At 32.0% G+C, this 17049-nt stretch overlaps 4 protein-coding genes across 6 annotated transcripts; 2 read left to right on the top strand and 2 right to left on the bottom strand.

Annotated features, from left to right (window-relative positions):
- Positions 1-39: 39 nt before the first annotated feature.
- Positions 40-6718, bottom strand: LOC107064481 (uncharacterized). The gene is made up of 6 exons (XM_015317180.2): positions 5980-6718; positions 5441-5734; positions 4321-4423; positions 4144-4229; positions 3952-4056; positions 40-3586 (listed from the first exon to the last, which is right to left on the bottom strand). Exons 2-6 carry the CDS (start codon positions 5463-5465, stop codon positions 588-590), a joined length of 3318 nt encoding a protein of 1105 aa, XP_015172666.2. The 5' UTR covers positions 5466-5734; positions 5980-6718; the 3' UTR covers positions 40-587.
- Positions 6719-7029: 311 nt separating this feature from the next.
- On the top strand, positions 7030-12361 carry LOC107064486 (palmitoyltransferase ZDHHC3). Of its 3 annotated transcripts, XM_089173615.1 has the most exons (9): positions 7032-7257; positions 7392-7560; positions 7644-7829; positions 7885-8021; positions 8112-8196; positions 8282-8494; positions 8555-8768; positions 9071-11437; positions 11575-12361. In XM_089173615.1, the coding sequence occupies exons 2-7, from the start codon at positions 7480-7482 to the stop codon at positions 8714-8716; spliced, it is 864 nt and encodes a 287-aa protein (XP_089029741.1). In that variant the 5' UTR covers positions 7032-7257; positions 7392-7479; the 3' UTR covers positions 8717-8768; positions 9071-11437; positions 11575-12361. The 3 variants fall into 3 exon arrangements, with proteins under 3 accessions (XP_015172671.1, XP_089029741.1, XP_089029740.1); XM_015317185.2 differs by having other exon boundaries at positions 7030-7158; positions 8555-11437; XM_089173614.1 differs by having other exon boundaries at positions 8555-11437.
- LOC107064487 (uncharacterized) lies at positions 11809-15976 on the top strand. The gene is made up of 13 exons (XM_089173623.1): positions 11809-12044; positions 12090-12314; positions 12416-12730; positions 12785-12911; positions 12995-13161; positions 13253-13492; positions 13581-13686; positions 13779-14042; positions 14154-14319; positions 14394-14591; positions 14698-14840; positions 14941-15171; positions 15254-15976. Exons 1-13 carry the CDS (start codon positions 11809-11811, stop codon positions 15629-15631), a joined length of 2796 nt encoding a protein of 931 aa, XP_089029749.1. The 3' UTR covers positions 15632-15976.
- LOC107064490 (uncharacterized) lies at positions 15738-16948 on the bottom strand. The gene is made up of 3 exons (XM_015317199.2): positions 16789-16948; positions 16253-16402; positions 15738-16124 (listed from the first exon to the last, which is right to left on the bottom strand). Exons 1-3 carry the CDS (start codon positions 16912-16914, stop codon positions 16044-16046), a joined length of 357 nt encoding a protein of 118 aa, XP_015172685.2. The 5' UTR covers positions 16915-16948; the 3' UTR covers positions 15738-16043.
- Positions 16949-17049: the final 101 nt, after the last annotated feature.

Below are 17049 nucleotides of genomic sequence, written 5' to 3' on the forward strand. Positions count from 1 at the left end.
TAATTTTATAAATAGAGAATGAAATTATATACATAGAAATACATTTTTTTGTAAATATGCAAAATTTGTATTTGTAATTACATGTTATTACATCGTAACTACATAGATTTAAATTATGCAAATATATATTATGTACAAATATAGAACTATTTTATTGAATATCTTGAAATTATGTTTATAAACATTCATATATTAAAAATATATATATAGAGAGATAGATGTAGGATTAAATTTATTGAGGGGTAATTAATAAGTATAGTAAAATTCTCGCAGTAACACGCACACACACATGTAGTACACACCTCGATATACTCTCTGGAACTTTTTAACAACATTCTTTCATCGCCCTTTGATAAGCTCGAAGCTTACTCGCTAATATATTCTTTTTTTCCTTTTCGAAACGCACATTCAAGTTAAGCAATTCATATACACATGCATACTCACTTTCATCCCACATATATATACATATACATATATCTGTCTGTCTGTCTCTGTGTGTGTGTGTGTGTGTGTGTGTGCGTGTGCGTGCGTGAATGTGATCACATTTGAAAGAGAGTAGGAGAATTGAAAAAATAATGTATAAGTTATTAAATTTGAGCCGATGAAGATCGAGAATCATTGTGAGATGATTTATCAATCGTCGTCTCCACGTTCAGTGATTTATTTGTGTTACTTTCGTGAATCGATTCGTCTAATAAACCACTAAGAATAGCATCGATGTATTTATTTCGACCTTCGCTCGTATCGAAAGAAAATCCTATCGAAGGTAGGAACTCCGTTTCCACAACGGTTTTAACGGATTCTGTGGTAGTGGTCGTTTTTCGAAATGACGTCGTTGAAGAGTTATCAAATTTCTTAGACTCCTCAAAATCTAAAGATCTTTGTATTTGAGGTAGCTGACTAATTGTTAGACGATTTTCTACATTGTTTAACGGCCTATCAAAATTGTTGGTCAATTCGTCCAGGACTCGATCTTTCGAAATACTTTGTGGAATTCCTTCCAAAATATCTCTTAATCGTGGCATGACATTTTTTTTATCACTATTAGGATTGACACTCTCGAAAATGTTCTCTCTTGATAACCTATCGTCAATGGATTTAATCGTCGTGATAGGTAATACACTTTGATCCTGGTTAGAATCTACATTTGATTTTAATCCTTGAAAATGATTTAAGGAGAAAGGTCGAGGAATATGATCGATTTTGAGTAATTCTGCCATTAGTTGTAGAAGACTTAAAGCGTTTACGTTACTCGTACCAGCATTGCCTTCTAATTCCTTTTGATTGCTCGATAAATTCATTGTATCTTTAACAAAAGGTATTTTATTATTATCGTTATATGGAAAATCGCCATTTCGACTCTCAGTAACCCCCTCGATAGATTTGACAATTTCGATTTGATCTAATCTATCAGAACCAATATTACCTTCTACTTTCTTTTGATTGTTCGAAAAATTTATTGTATCTTTGAAAAAAGGTATTTTATTATTATCGTTATATGGAAAATCGCTATTTCGACTCTCAGTAACGCTCTCGATAGATTCGACAATTTCGACTTGACCTAATCTATCAAGACGAGAATTGTTTCTCTCATGTGCTTTGATTAAGCTACTAATTAAGTCATCTTTGGTTGGTACTGATTCATTTTTTTGATTCAGGGTCACGGATATTTCATACGGGGACTTGTTTAGTTCGATCGCATCTTCTATATTTGATATAGATTTGAAACTTGTCGCAATTTTTGCTCGATCGTCTCCATTGGAAATTCCTATCAATTCGCTAACGAATTTTCCTTCTTCCTGTTGCCTCGAGTTTCTTCGAGCGTTATCGTCTTCTTTTTTGCTTTGAATAGACGTATCAAATCTGGAAGTTTGGGTGACAATCTCGTCGACGGTATCCTTCAAATTGAAGCCAATGAACGGAGGTTCTATGTCTGTTGCCGGAAAATCAGTAGTTTGCTGGAACCAAGGTACCGATAGGTTCGTTGATTCATTAATTAAGTGTTCATCTATTGGGATTTGTGTAGTACTTTGCACCTCGGAGTAGATATTTGTATGGTGCGACGTATGAAAAATGGGTGTTTTAGTTGAAGGATAATCTGGAACATTTATTCGAAATTTCGCTTCGGTAATAACTGGTGGTTTTAAAATAATGTCAGGTTGTAAAATAGTCGAATCGATAATTGTTTCACTCTTGAAATCGTCATTGTTAAAAAGATCTGGATTTTCCGTAGAATATAATTTCGTATCTAATGATATCGTTGTTTCCGTTGACGTTAGATTTTCCTTGTACGACAAAGTAGTCGATGGTTCTTCTATTTCTGTATTAATGCCTTCAAATTTGAAACGCGATAAATATTCGACAATAGGAGTTGTACTTTTGTCTAAAATACTTGCATAATTTAGAGTATCGGTCGTATCAGTTGGCCACTGATCGATCGGTTTTATATTACTTCTAATCGATTCGGTTAAATTATTCCGATTTGAGTCTAGGGACAAGGAACTATCTTCATTCATATCTTTCGCATTGTCTTTTGAATCTTGCACGTGAATCCTGAATTTGCTTGATTTATTAAAAGCTCGACCGATGCCAATACTTTCTTTTAATTCAATATCATCAATATATTCTTCTCCGATGAATGAATCTTCAAGTCGTTCATCGACTGAATCGATACGTTTAACAACTTCGTAACTATCCGAAGGTTCGTCTTTCAAATGATCGTGATCCAGATCTTCATTATAGTTTTTGTAGCTTTGCGGATTACTGTCGTTGTACTTTCCTTTTGAATTTTGATTAAAACTAGAAAGGGTGGATAGCGTGAAGAAGCTTTTAGATTCTTGGCTGTGCGTGTAAAGATGATCGGAACTTTCGATGTCTTGATCGAACCTGTTATAAACTAAAGTTGAAGGTCTATTAGTCGTCGGTATTGTTGGCGAATACAATTTCCTTGTGGTAGTAGTTACAGTCGGTACGGTTGGCGCATATGACGGCTGAAACTCATTTATCCTTTTTCCTAATTTGTCCTGAATATCCTGGTAATCATATTTCCTTGGCTCTTTCTCTCGATAATTTTCTTCTTCAATTTTTTCGATACGAATTATAGGCGAATCTTGATACGGTCGATTGAAATAATGTTTACTATAGAAAGAATTAGGATAGATTGGATTTACTCTTTCTGAATGTTCTTCGTAAGTAGAAAAAAACTGATTGGGGAGAGTTTTCTCCCGTGGAAGATCATTGTGATAAACTGGTAAATCATTCCTAGTAGAATCGATCGTAATATAATCGATGATCTTTCCTCCTCTATCAGGATCTACTAATTCGTCACTGGCAACATCCGTTCCAGTTTGCAGACCCATCATACCGTAAGCTTTGCGTATCAATTCGTCGTCGTCTTCTTGATAGTGATTATCGTGATTTATTTCAATAAATTTGCGAGTCGTCGAACAATCAACTTTACTCCACCAATCGCAAGTGAGAAGCTTTTGACTGAAGATGGATCCAATCGGGCACAAGAACGAGGAAACCAAGATGTCGTGACAAACATGAAATACTTGGCATCCAGCTACTTCGTCCGCATAATATCCTGTCGAAGAAAAATACATCCAATAATATGTTACTTTATTACTGCATTTTTTCTTTTTACAAATAATATTTTTTCGCTATATTGTACGTCATTAATACTACCTTTATATCAACGCTTGAAACATGCTGACCTATTGCGAAAGCAAAGAAAATACTCTAACATAAGAGAATCGTCGTAGTCATTCGTCTTACGTTAGAAACGAACGTCTATATGTATATATATACATATAAGTATATATCATCCTTGACATCGATGATGCTAAAGGTGACAAAGACTTTTAAGCGATATGCAGCAATAATTATTATCACGATGCTGTTTTTCTAGTCATTTGTTCTTAGCCATAATGTTTAAATATAGCGACTTACCGCGTGAACGCCCTTCACACGAAAAACCTGTCTGCGGTAATGTAGTGTAAGCTGGATAATCGATCTCCGGTTCACCGGGGACATTCATCCTGATGTCACTGTGATCTTAAATAGAAAGAAAATACAAGAAATATAAAGATCAGTAGCAAATGTCATTTCTAGAGATATTAATTTATACCGATTGCGTTTTACCTTGTTTATCTTTATATCGATCATATTGGCCACCGGCTGATCCATAGCTATCGAAGGTACCCTCTTCCTCGGGATCAAAATATTTTCTGTCGGATTGATAAAGTTTCATTAATTCATTGTTTATAACTGTTCCATCAATATTATAATCGTTCAAAATTGATCATTCAATCATCCAACCTTCCTCTAGTACCATCAATCGCTCTGCGCGACAGGAAGCTTCTCCGTGGGACTTCATACTCAAGACTACCGTGAACGTTGCACAAGACTACGGTCACGAGATCTATTTACAAGGAATATGAATGAAATCTATGTATTATATGTTTTAATAAAAAGCAGTAATATACGTTCATTTTACATAAATATATATATATATATCTATCTATCCGTTCGCTAATATTTCAATGATTGCTTTCTATTTGCTAGTCAATCCTTTTTTGTATTACCACACTATTCTTTTTTTTTTTCTAGAATAACTCTAAAGTCTCTCTAATTGTAAAAGTAACTCTAAAGATTATTTCACATTGAGGCGTGAATAAAAAAAGAAAGAAATGAGAGAGCACTTTCGCTGATTCAAATTAATAGCGTTAATAACTTCCAAGTACAGGGAGCTCTATTTGCGATGTCCTAACCGCAAGGCAGAAATTTTCTCTAACAAAGTATAGACGATCTCCTTCCGGGAGGACATTTTAATCCTTACTTTAGAAGAAAGAAAGTAATGTGCCGAAACAATGATGCACGCTTCGTTACCAGTAAGTCTATTTAAATTTTATATGCTTCTTCCACATATTATAGAATAAAATTTACTTAGCTTCTTCGAGATATATCAAAATCGTTACATTACTAAACGTATCTTCTTTTCGATGTCACGCAACAATAAAGTATGTTTCGAAGTCTATTATGTTTTCTATGTTTATTTATTTTATTTTCTAATGAAATCAAATCGATTGAAGATAATGAAAAGATTACTTTCTCATACTATCGTGCTCGTTATTGATTCATATTCGAAACAAATACCGTGCGTGAAAGGATGTTGCGTAAGGCTATAGTATTAAAATAGAAACATAAGACCGATAGAATATTATGTATTCATTTTAAAAAATCCATCATTTTGATTTCGATTTGTTGTTAGAAAATTAATAAAATAACAAAGAGCAAATGTATATAGGAATGAATATGGGTTTTACCTTCTCTCGAAGTGTGTGAAGTTTCGTTAAAAAAATGGTTATTACAAAATTGGAATGTTATTCAGAAGGAAAAAGGAACATCGAAGAAGATGATTTATTATTGATAGACTTACATAGAAGAAGCTGGATGATTGGCATTTTTGCGTGACGTTATTATGTGTCTCAAAAGTCTCGTAGGACCGACATCGTCCGTCCACTGCGAAGCACCCGATGCACTGCCACTTCTCGATGATCGTTCCTTGCCGAGTCTTCTTCGTACCTCTTACCTTTCTTCCTCGCTTTCTACCTCTCACCTGGCCATCGCTCGTACCATCCCTCGCGAAAAGAATGTCCGAGTGCCGCCGCGCCTTAAGTCATCCTCTTAGAAAAACTTTCCTTGCTTCGTTAAAAACATCTCTTTCATATGCCTGAAAAAGTCATTACAGCTCATTAGTGTAGATTGACAAAAAAGGAGATTAGGACATTTTTAAGGAAACGTCATTTCTTAGGATATACTACGAGTTTCGGGAAATAGAGAAAAAAAAAAAAAAAAAAGAAAAATATCTTCAGCATCTTTTTGGCGAAAGCAAAACTATATGACCCAGATGCGCATTGCATCTGACCATAGGTAGTAGTAAGGTAAGTAGAAATTCAAGAAAGACGACACACGTACATATAAACATATTATGTAAGTTCGATGACATTGCCTCAGTTCTGCACATATGCCCTTCTCCTCCAACTCCTCCTCCTCTTCCTTCTTCGCCACCACATTTTTAACGTCCTTCTTTGCTCTTCTCCAGGGAATTACTTTCGTCTTACGTAATCATTGATTCTCTCTTTCTCTCTATCTCTTTCTCCCTCTCTGTTTCTCTTTCGTTCACTCACGCATTTACTCGACTTAGCACGAATCGATCAATTTTTTTACGTTCCATCAATAGACATTGGCCATTTTTAACATATTTTCATTTTTTGAGATTGTTTTTAAAAGGATTGTTGTTAATGTTAACACTTTGATTTTTCTATTTCATCGAAAAAAGTAACTATTAAGCAAGGATATAAATTCAAACTTTCTCTTATTATTAGGGGTGGGGGGGAAATAATAATGTCATTTTCTTAGCTTGCTTAAATTGTAATAGAATGTTCAAAGTTAGAATAAAAAAGGTTTAATTCATCTGCGTGCGTTGTATACTTTCATATATAAATATTAGCTCGAAAGGTAATGCGTGTATCTTACGTCATGCATCCTCTCGATTCCAGCGTTGCTTGATCCTTACCTTTCAAAGCATTCATTTCAGCGGAAACATGCGTGATTCAGGGCAAGAACTATAACTAACTTTTGGTCAAGATATTGCAAAAGATGTTGCAAGATATTACCCTTTGGTCAAGAAATTTCATTACAAATAAATCAACAAATATATCTACTGACCGGTAGGTCATTCTCTTTTATATTCGTCATATTGACACGACGTTATTATTATTTATATACATAATTTCATTTTAAATCTATTATATAACTTACTCGTGCTCTAATTATCTAATAGAATAAATGAAAATAGAAAAAATATTGTATTATAAAATGTTGCTATTCTAATCACTGTATTTCTTCTGGTTCAAATGTGGCGCACTTTTGAATAGGCGCTATGATCAAATGGCGCTTCGATCGATCGACGTAATAAGTTTTCTTTTCTCAAGCGCTAGGTGGCTCTTCATTCAGAGGTAAGATGGAGTATTATCAAATGTTTGATCCTTCGTCTTGTATTACATGTATTTTACTAATAAGTGGTTGATGGCGTTTATAACTGTGAAAGAAAAACGATAGTGATTATTGTCGTTAGTTTATTGCCACCATAAGGTAAACGCGTAGAAAAAGAATGAGGAATAAAATCAAAGCATCCATTTCCTTTCGGATCTTTAGAGAATTTTTCAAGCAATGATGACATTCATTTGTTAGGTTAGATTGCAATAATTGCCTTTATTTGCAATAATTGCTTTTTTATTGTTATGCATTTTTAAATAACTTGAACGTGCAAATTAAGAATATGCGTGCTGCCATAAGATATATCAATGTTTATTCTTTCTTCGCAGTTATGGCTTTTTCTTCTATATTCAATTATTATATCAGTACTTTCTTACAAGTGGAACGAAGTTTACCGCTTTAACAAACTTTTCAATTATGGTTTATGATTACGTAGCCTTCCATAGGGAGAAAGGTATACATAATAAGTGTTGCGGTGGAAAGTTTTGGTGTATCAAGGTATTATCTCTTTTGAAGAGTATATCAACATTTCTATATTAACAATATTAATTAATTATATTATTGACATTTTTCTATCATAGGATATTTGCGGAATTATATGCGCGGTTCTAACATGGTTGCTAATCATTTATGCGGAATTCGTAGTTATGGCTGTTATTCTTATTCCTTCTATAAATACTTTATATTCAGGCCTAAATATGGCAGTGTTTCAATCTTTAGCATTTTTGGCATTTGCTTCTCATTTAAGGACAATGTTTACAGATCCAGTAAGTAAGAAGATTTGTTTATGATATAACCTGATAATAATGAAGTATTATATAGGGTGCCGTACCAAAGGGTAATGCAACGAAAAAGATGATACAACAAATGGGATTCCAAGAAGGTCAGGTTATTTTTAAATGTCCAAAGTGTTGTTCTATAAAGCCGGATAGAGCTCATCATTGTTCTGTTTGTCAAAGGTAAATTAATATAGATACTAATTTTACTCAAGTACTCTAGCTACGTTTTAGGAGATGTATAAAAGGGATGATATATGGATATAATTTTAGATGTATTAGAAAAATGGATCACCATTGTCCATGGGTCAACAACTGTGTCGGTGAAAATAATCAAAAATATTTTGTATTGTTTACCGTAAGTCATTTTTCTTGTTTAGAGAGAAATTAAGTATACTGTAATACGAGGCCAAGAAAATGAGAAAAATGTTATGAATTTTCAGTTTTACATAGCAGGTATATCACTGCAGTCTCTTCTTTTGTGTATACAACAATTTACAACATGTGTAAGGCAAGAATGGAGAGAATGTTCGACATTTAGTCCTCCCGCCACTGTCGTTCTTTTATTATTTTTAGCATTTGAAGCACTTTTATTTGCCATTTTTACAGCCGTAATGTTGGGATCGCAGCTGCAAGCTATTTGGAATGATGAAACTGTAAGTACACATATTGTCAATAGCTTTTTACTATTTATCAATTCGTTCAATTTGTTCTAGGGTATAGAACAACTTAAAAAAGAGGAAGCACGATGGGTTCGCAATAGCAGATGGAAATCCATTCAGGCCGTTTTTGGCAGATTTTCTATTGCTTGGTTTTCTCCTTTTACTTCGCCTCCAAATACAAAAAAGAAATTAGATGCCTACTTATACACCGTGTAAATGGGATATATGACCGTGACACAAATATTTAATACATGTAAATACATATAAGGTAAATATGACACACATATGATTGTATCGAATATGTGCTGGTGTATCCGCGCATAATATCATTTCTCTTTCTCTCTCTTTCAATATATATATATATATATATTGAAAAAACTTCAATGTGTGCATATATAGATATATAACGTGTAAATGCATATGTATTGTGTATGCACTAGCAGAAAATGTAATAATATTGTTTTCCAAAATATCATATATACAAGTGACAATGGAAAATACATATTAACGATAACATTCCTTCAGAAAAATACTAACTATCCGACAAATATTTTAAAATAACCTTTCCAGAAACAATTTCGTTGGAGAACAATTGAACTGCGGTCTGTGGATTAGTTAATATGTTATAATTTTTCAAATTTTATGCAATTTTTGTTATAGTTTTATTATTTAAAGAAAAGCAATGAAAGGATTAACTCAGATAAAAAGTGTAGTAACTATTATATACATATATATATAATAAGTACTATAAATAGAATATATATATATAAAAGTACTTAAGAAGCATAATTTTTAAATATTTACATTTTAAATATTTATCAAATTGACATTTATTTATTGAGCATTTGACTTCGACTTTTATATACGTACACATTATATTTTCGTGCACTTATTTATTTAAGCGCAGATGAAAGTATTTTAAGAAAATTATATGAGATTGCACGTGTTTGAGTACACGATCTATTATGTAGGTAATTATTTGAGAAGAACAAAATATTTATAAATAATTTAATATTATTTTTGTTATATATTATTTGAAATAATAATTTAACATGCCTCCTTTAATGAGACTTTTTCTAATGAAAGTAAGAGTTTCACACTTTATGAAAATGGATAAGAAGAACTACTAAACCTACACAAAATAAAATGAAACTTTTTCTTCTTCTTTTATCTATCCAATGCTAGACATTCTTATGTATACTACATATATCGATGAAAATGTTCGATCTTTATGAATGAATAATATATTTAAATATATGTAATAGTTCTTTACCATATCGCGCTACACAAACGTAGATTATAGTATGAGAGAAATCATAACTTATAGAAATAAAATAAATATTTTTTTTTTTTTTTTTTTTTTTATATATATATGAAGAATTCTCTCTGTCGTATATTCGATAGGTCAGTGCTATATATATGTGCTATATTTTTTGTTGTTTACGATCCAAAATGATGAATATTTTTAATTCGTTATACATCACTCAATATTATCATCATTTTCTGCACGATAATAGTAAAGTTATTAGGATAGAAGAAGCAGTGACCTATCTTGACATATATTTATATTACAGATAAGAATTAGAAATTTATTTGGCAAAATGATTTGCTTTAAAATGATATTTGCAAATAATATTTAATATGAAGTATTATTACAGATTTAAGAAATGAATATATTTCCTTTATTTGCATATGCTATGGCTGACAAAGATGGAAATTTTCCGAATATTATTCGAAAGACTGCTTGCAAAAATGGTACATGTACGTTGTATTTATATTTCATTTAGACTTGTTTACAATTGTTTAAAATAAATAGGATGAACATAGGAACAATAGGATGATCTCCTAATCATACGAAAGACTGAAACACAGTGTTGATTGTCACTCGAGCATACTTAACATTTTTTAAACTGCAAATATATTTTTTCTACAAAAGTGTAGTTTATATCGATTTGTTTTTTAGACTCACCTTTACAAAAAAACAAATCTCTACAATCTTATCAAATATTTGCCTGTTGTTTAGTTATCAAGAGTGTATTCATAGAAATTTAATACACAAATTTCGCATTACCATTCTTGCATCCAGTATCTTAGTAATAAATATATTATTGTCTTAATTATTATAATGTCCAATGTGTGTACACGACAAGTAATATTTATTAACAATATCAGGATAGAGAAATTAAAGATATTTTCATATATTTATTTTATATATCGTCAAATATATTTTACATCTTTTAGAACAAGAAGAGAAGAAAATATAAAAAAAAAATCGATGCACTTTGTATACGCTATCTCTTATTTATATTTGGATGTAATATGTGATATTTTATGCAATATTATACGTATGCAGAAAACATTATGCTGCTAATGTTATTAATACTAACTAGATATTATTAAATGGTACGATAATGAAAGTGCTTTTATCATACTTCTTTTTTTTTATTGAAATCATTAATTGACGTCTTACGACATCAAATCTTTTGTACTTATATCGATTTTACTGTTTTCACTTGAAATGCGTTTGTCTCATTCTTTATAATAATTATCATCACGTGTAATAAATGCGTGAATATCTAACCAAACAACGGTAAGAATCATTTTCATTTTCATTTTTTTTTTTTAAATAATAGTTCAAACAATCATCTTAAGATCGAGAACTTTTCGTAGAAAAATTTTATCTATATTTAAATTTGGCGCGAAAATTTGTGATTTGAAATCTTTCGGAGAACCAATCAGCTTCTTTGCGTGTACACGTAACGTATTAGTATCATCGAGGACTTCTAGTAAAGCACTTTTTCTAATGCCATCGTAATTAAAAGTTGAATTATCTTAAATTAAATTGTCATATAATAATATAAAGAAACTTGAGAATAAATATACTATTCTGATTGAGAGTATCTTTTTTTTTATTAGAAAAAAAAAATGAAGTAACAGGTAAAATGCATCTCTGAATATTATGTATTTATAACATTTAATTATAATATATTTTTATTAACAATATTATTGATTAAATAAGCTATTCTTAAATAGAACAGTAGTAATAGTGTTAGGACTTTTTGTGATTATTATAGGATAAAGATTCGTAAGTATATTTTTCATGGCACCATACATGAGAAACTTTGCAGAGATCAGTGCTTGGTCGGTACAAATTAAGTAGCGTCATCTATACGTAATAATATTGTAACACTTCCGCATTTTGTTGAAGGGTATGTAACACACATTTAAAAAGTATTCTTTTCATTATGATTATGTATGGAGAGTAATTAATTATATGTATACATAGTTTAACAGCGTAGAAATCCAAAATGGAAGAATTATTTCTATTGAATTATGAAAATGTGGATCATTTGTTGCCACAAATAAAAAGGAATTTAACGTTTCCGAAAGAGAAATCGCAAATGTCTGCTCTTGATCAACTAGCGAAACTTTTGAAAACTCAAGTCCCCGCCATTCGGAGCAATCTTTTTATAAAGCTTATTAAATTTGATATAATTTCGACTCTATGCGATATTTTAAAGACTTTTCGAGAACCACTTATAACGTAAAATACTTACAAAGTAGTTTTTTTTTATTTTTAAATTAACTAAATAATCGATAGGTATATTATTACTTTTGTCGTTATTTTTGATAGTTCAGCTCTTGAATGCTTGGCTTTAGCAAGCGAATATCAAAAGTTTTATGAAAGTCAAGTCGCTGTGGAAGTTGTGAGTTCTTTGTTTCGTCTTGCGCATTGCATCAAAATGTCCACCGATATGTCAAAAATATGTCCTTTGGAAAAGCTTCTTTCTGCTATTCGTAATATATTATTCAAGTACGCAAATATCTATGTATCTTATTAGAAATGCATCTTATTAGAAATGCATCTTATTAGAAAAAAAAAAAAAAACTAGAAATTATTTTCCATATTTTCAGTGCAAGAAAATTAGGGATTGAAGTTGATAGCATATGCGCTACTAATCAAATATTTTCTTTTCTCAAGAACTTGAGCCAAAAATGTTTATCCCGTGTATTAAGGTTTATGATTATCGACATTTTAAATATCGCACTCGAATCTGTAACATTGAGCGAGAACGAAAACGAAAATGAAACATTGATTCTCGATGTTTGCAACGAGTCGATTAAATCGATGAAAGATATTGTGGAACATGATTATGAACAAGAGTATGAATGCTTTTCAAAGAAGAACGCTATCGTCGCTTTATGCTGTCTTTGTGCTACCAGCATTAGGTAAATTTCTATTTTAACTGCTTAGGACGGAATATAAATATTTACATTTCGTAGATTTTGCGACAAAGATTATCTGACGGACGTTGACGAGGATGGTAATATGACTCCGATGCAGGGCAAAGTATCTCTCGCAAAGTCTATTTATGCAATCGTCATATATACCATTATACCGTATGTTAAAGTAAGGCTAAAACATTAAATATGAGCTTAATTAAAAAGTTATGTGTTCAATAATACGCATATTTTGTGTTTACTGACGAATAGAACGTCGTATGCTTTGATCAAGAGAATTCTCTTAAATACTACGCCAGTTTTGTTTCCTGCTTGAACAACATGTATAATATAAGAGATTTCAGACGAGAGGATATAGCTAATCATTTAGTAGCAAATGGTTATCTTAAATATTTCTTACGCCTTAGTGCGCAGCTTCCGTAAGTCTAATGGAATTAATCAAAGATGTTTACTTCCTTGTAAGAATTTAATGCTTTTTTTCTTTTTTTATTCGATAATAAAATTCTTCAGATTACATCAACGTCGAAATATATGCATCCTATTGACACGGACATTAATCACTTTAGCAGAAAATTCTTTATCGATCGACAAATTACCCGAAGGTGTCAATGTATTTTCAAATAAGATCTTTGATGGACTTGTTTCTCTACCGAACGATCTTGAGCAGTGGACCGATATAGTTGCAATTTCCGATGATCGCAATACAGCTTTAATGATTTCTTTTTATTATCATTATCATGCCACCAGGGAGTGAGTTATTTTTTATGTTTTTTTTTTGGTTTTTTTTCTGTGTGTAAAAAATCATTTTTGAAGACCGGTTATCGTTGGTTTCTTTCAGACTTGATATGATTACGTTCGAATCTTTGATAAAAAGATTATTAGAACTAGAAGATTTTCGATCTATAACTGTACCAACTTTAAAGCCATTATGGTTTTTATTTGCTGTGAGCTTATTTCTCTCTACTGGAAAGATACAAATCTATTCGAAGCAAGTTTTGGTCTTTTTTTTTGTATTATTAAAAGATTTATTGTTTAGGTTTCGTTTTTATCCCATCCATCACCAGGAGAAATTTGTGAATACGGAAATGCGGTGAAAAAATTAACAATGGTTTTACAATATTTAGAATTAAGCCAATATTACACCCATCACATTGAGCTCCTACATTTTTGTCTAAAATGCCCTGAGATAACGAACGACTTGCGATACAGAGTAATGAATATGTGGCTAATAGAATCCGACGGGGATGTTCTACCTCTTTTAAAGCTCGATTGTCATAGCGTCGTTAAACATTGTTTATTGGTAAATGCAAAGTCTCCTTCTCTATTATATTATTTAATGAATTTTGAACAGTTGCATCTCTTTAGATCTCATTTATTTCATATCTCGCTCATTATAAACTTTTAAATATAGATTACAGTACAAAATGGCCTCAATGAGGTGGTCAGCTTAGCTGTTAAAGGAATACATCAATCGATGCAGGCTAGCAATTGCGACGAGATCGCCGATATAGTTTGGAACATGTTACCAAATGTCTTATTATCCGACAGTCCAAATCGAAGTATTCAATTTCAACATTAAGTTTATATTAAAAAAAAAAAAAAACTATTCTAGATCACCATCCATATTAACATATTAAAACATTATTTATAGTTGAGCATATTAAAGCGATACTTGAATTATCAAATATGTCGGAACCCCGTAATTTACCAAAAAATGCGATAAAGGTGTGTGCGGATGCTCTCATTAAAATGATATTAACTGAAGATGTAGATGCATATTTTCAGAAGTTACTTTTAAAGCAGACGTATGTCTTACTTTATGCTTCTATGGAACAGAATTATTTTAAAAGTGAGTTGCAGCAAAAGAATTTAGCTAATTGTAAAACAGAATGATATTGAAATATATAATATCTAAATAAAGAATGTAATTAAAAGAAAACATTTATGTTTTACAGTTCTTTCAAAATACGTAAATGAGACAAGATTATTGGAAAAATTATGTGATTATGCGTTTTCTGAAAACGAGTTGACATTATCTGCGATTTCCTTCAAATTCCTCACTTTCATTATTCATTTTCAATCGCTATCTTCGATCGAGGTAAGAATAAACAATGATAAATAATAATTAATTACTGCAAAACAAAAGAAGAATATTTTGGGATTAAGAAAAAAAAAGTAAAGAATTTTTTTGTTTACAGTGCGAAAGACCTATAACGATCAAAATTAGTCATTTGCACGTTCTTCTATGGATCTGTCAAAAGTCTCAAATCGTTTGTCCGAATGCTCTTGAATTTTTACACGAGCTATTGAGCCAAAACAATTCAGGAATGGCTGTAAAATTGGAAGACGTTTCCTTTAACACAACAGATAGAGATGAAATTGTAACAATCCTAGATATTTATGAGATGCTTCACGTTATTCACTCAAAGGTGAGCTAGTGTAAAGGTATTGCAAACGAAAATCATAAAGGATCGATCAGTCAATTTGACCCTTTGATCATTTTCATGCTAGAGTACTTCAGCGGAAAGAGAAATTGTTTATCAATGTCTAGTTGATGTTCTCAAATTTTGCTATGTCAAAATAGAGACACTGATGTATCATCTATGTACAGCAATTAGTAATTACGATCTCATCATTGGAATGGCAAAAACTCGATCTTTATCTCCATATTTTCTTCAATTTATCAACACTTGGCTTCGATATCGAAAGATATATAGCGACGACGAAGTATCGACTAACTCAAGATCCTTGTTCAAGTCACCTTTCGATGAAACTATGGAACAATTATTGGAATATGTGAATTTCCTCCAATCTAAAAACGAGAACGAAGCGTCCTCGAGGTTGTATCATGCGGTGAGATCGTATTGCCTGTATATATTTTTAATATAATATTCGTATTGATTACTAAATCGTTACTATTTTTATTTCATTATTTTTCTTTAGTTATCCTTCTTCAAAAACTACAAGATTTCGTCTGCTCGTATATTTTGATGCGAGGAAGGTGAGGTTTAAAATTTTCCTTTTTTTTTTTTTTTTTTAATATGTTGTGCAATATTCTATTGGTATTACAGTTATTTGTGCATACAAAAAGTAGAAAAAGATTATCTAATGTCGAATCTAAATGTCGTCGTCAAAGATGTGTGTCAGAGGTTTTTTTTTTTTTATAGTTTAGCTAGATCTTCTGCTTCAAAATCCACTTGTTCGTCGTCAACGTAAGCAGAACGAAGGTTGACTTTCCCAAGATAGTAGTAGTTAGCAATAAATACATCGACGTTTCAACAGGTCGAAAGGCATGACTTATTTATTTGCGCGGACGTCCGTTACGTTGCATAAAACAGCCCTTAAAAGAATTTAACCTGACGTCGATTTCTCCTTCCTCCAGCTAAAATGAGTAAGAAGAAGCGTAAAATACTTTGATGAAATATTTTTTACAGATATGACGTACGTTTCTTTACGTTTATAATATTATGTTATATTAATAATAATTGAATTGCATTTAGTGATGAATACCTGATCGAATAAATAAATTTCTTTATAGCAAGAAGGCGAAACGCACTCTCGGATGCATCGTGTTTTGGCGACACTGCTAGCTTGTTGCGATAACATTTTACAAGCGCCGCTCTCTTCGCAAGCTTGCTCGAATTGTCGAAAGAGGAATTCCTACGAAAGAAAGCATCATTCATTCTGTCATATATTTTCTACGTTAAAGATAATTTACGAGTACGCGGATAAACCAGACAAACGCTACATTTTGCCGAAGGATTATTTCATTAAGGATTACACGTCAAGATAGAAAGATTCGACATATCTAATAGGAGGAGCTGCAAATTGTGGATTAGCGTAAAGTCTTTCCCTCCCTCTCTCTCTCTCTCTCTCTCTCTATCTATATATATGTATATATACATACATATATATGTACCTTTACCGGCCATGCAGCGTCGTAAAAGCATCACCTTTTAAGTGATAGTTGCCACTGCTATAACCTGTATCAGCGTTCTGCAGGATATCTAAGAGGCGGAAATAGACGTACGATAAGAGGGACTTACGTTCTTGGTAGTCTCTTTGTAGGGGTACTCTGGAAACGTGAAAGTCTTGGTTAGGGATGTCTGCCCTTCTTTAAAGTGTCCGATGACGAAGATCAGACTGAGCGCGAACGCCACCCTCGGCGCCATCTTGGATGGCAACCGACGATCAATAGGGGAGGATGGCGCTTCCTTTCTCTCTCCCTCTCTCTTTTTTCTTTCATTTCCTCTTTCGATGGCGCACGCCCGCGCTTTCCTTAAATTTAAAGAAAAATGTTAAACTGG

This window comes from Polistes dominula, unplaced genomic scaffold, assembly GCF_049000335.1.
Source record: "Polistes dominula isolate Pdom_NZ unplaced genomic scaffold, Pdom_raw_medaka contig_33, whole genome shotgun sequence".
Lineage (NCBI taxonomy): Eukaryota > Metazoa > Arthropoda > Insecta > Hymenoptera > Vespidae > Polistes > Polistes dominula.

What these genes read in the sequence shown, in the direction of transcription:
- LOC107064490 (XM_015317199.2), bottom strand. Translation starts at nt 16,914, where the DNA reads ATGGCGCCGAGGGTGGCGTTCGCGCTCAGTCTGATCTTCGTCATCGGA. An exon ending in ACAAAGAGACTACCAAGAAC is followed by an intron (nt 16,403 to 16,788) that starts GTAAGTCCCTCT and finishes TTTCTTTCGTAG; the next exon opens with GAATTCCTCTTTCGACAATT. An exon ending in AAATTTATTTATTCGATCAG is followed by an intron (nt 16,125 to 16,252) that starts GTATTCATCACT and finishes TACTCATTTTAG; the next exon opens with CTGGAGGAAGGAGAAATCGA.
- LOC107064486 (XM_015317185.2), top strand. Translation starts at nt 7,480, where the DNA reads ATGGTTTATGATTACGTAGCCTTCCATAGGGAGAAAGGTATACATAAT. An exon ending in GGACAATGTTTACAGATCCA is followed by an intron (nt 7,830 to 7,884) that starts GTAAGTAAGAAG and finishes AGTATTATATAG; the next exon opens with GGTGCCGTACCAAAGGGTAA. An exon ending in AATATTTTGTATTGTTTACC is followed by an intron (nt 8,197 to 8,281) that starts GTAAGTCATTTT and finishes ATGAATTTTCAG; the next exon opens with TTTTACATAGCAGGTATATC.
- LOC107064481 (XM_015317180.2), bottom strand. Translation starts at nt 5,465, where the DNA reads ATGCCAATCATCCAGCTTCTTCTAT. An exon ending in AATCATCCAGCTTCTTCTAT is followed by an intron (nt 4,424 to 5,440) that starts GTAAGTCTATCA and finishes CCTTGTAAATAG; the next exon opens with ATCTCGTGACCGTAGTCTTG. An exon ending in ATTGATGGTACTAGAGGAAG is followed by an intron (nt 4,230 to 4,320) that starts GTTGGATGATTG and finishes TCAATCCGACAG; the next exon opens with AAAATATTTTGATCCCGAGG.
- LOC107064487 (XM_089173623.1), top strand. Translation starts at nt 11,809, where the DNA reads ATGGAAGAATTATTTCTATTGAATTATGAAAATGTGGATCATTTGTTG. An exon ending in TCGTTAAACATTGTTTATTG is followed by an intron (nt 14,043 to 14,153) that starts GTAAATGCAAAG and finishes TTTTAAATATAG; the next exon opens with ATTACAGTACAAAATGGCCT. An exon ending in TTCACGTTATTCACTCAAAG is followed by an intron (nt 15,172 to 15,253) that starts GTGAGCTAGTGT and finishes TTTTCATGCTAG; the next exon opens with AGTACTTCAGCGGAAAGAGA.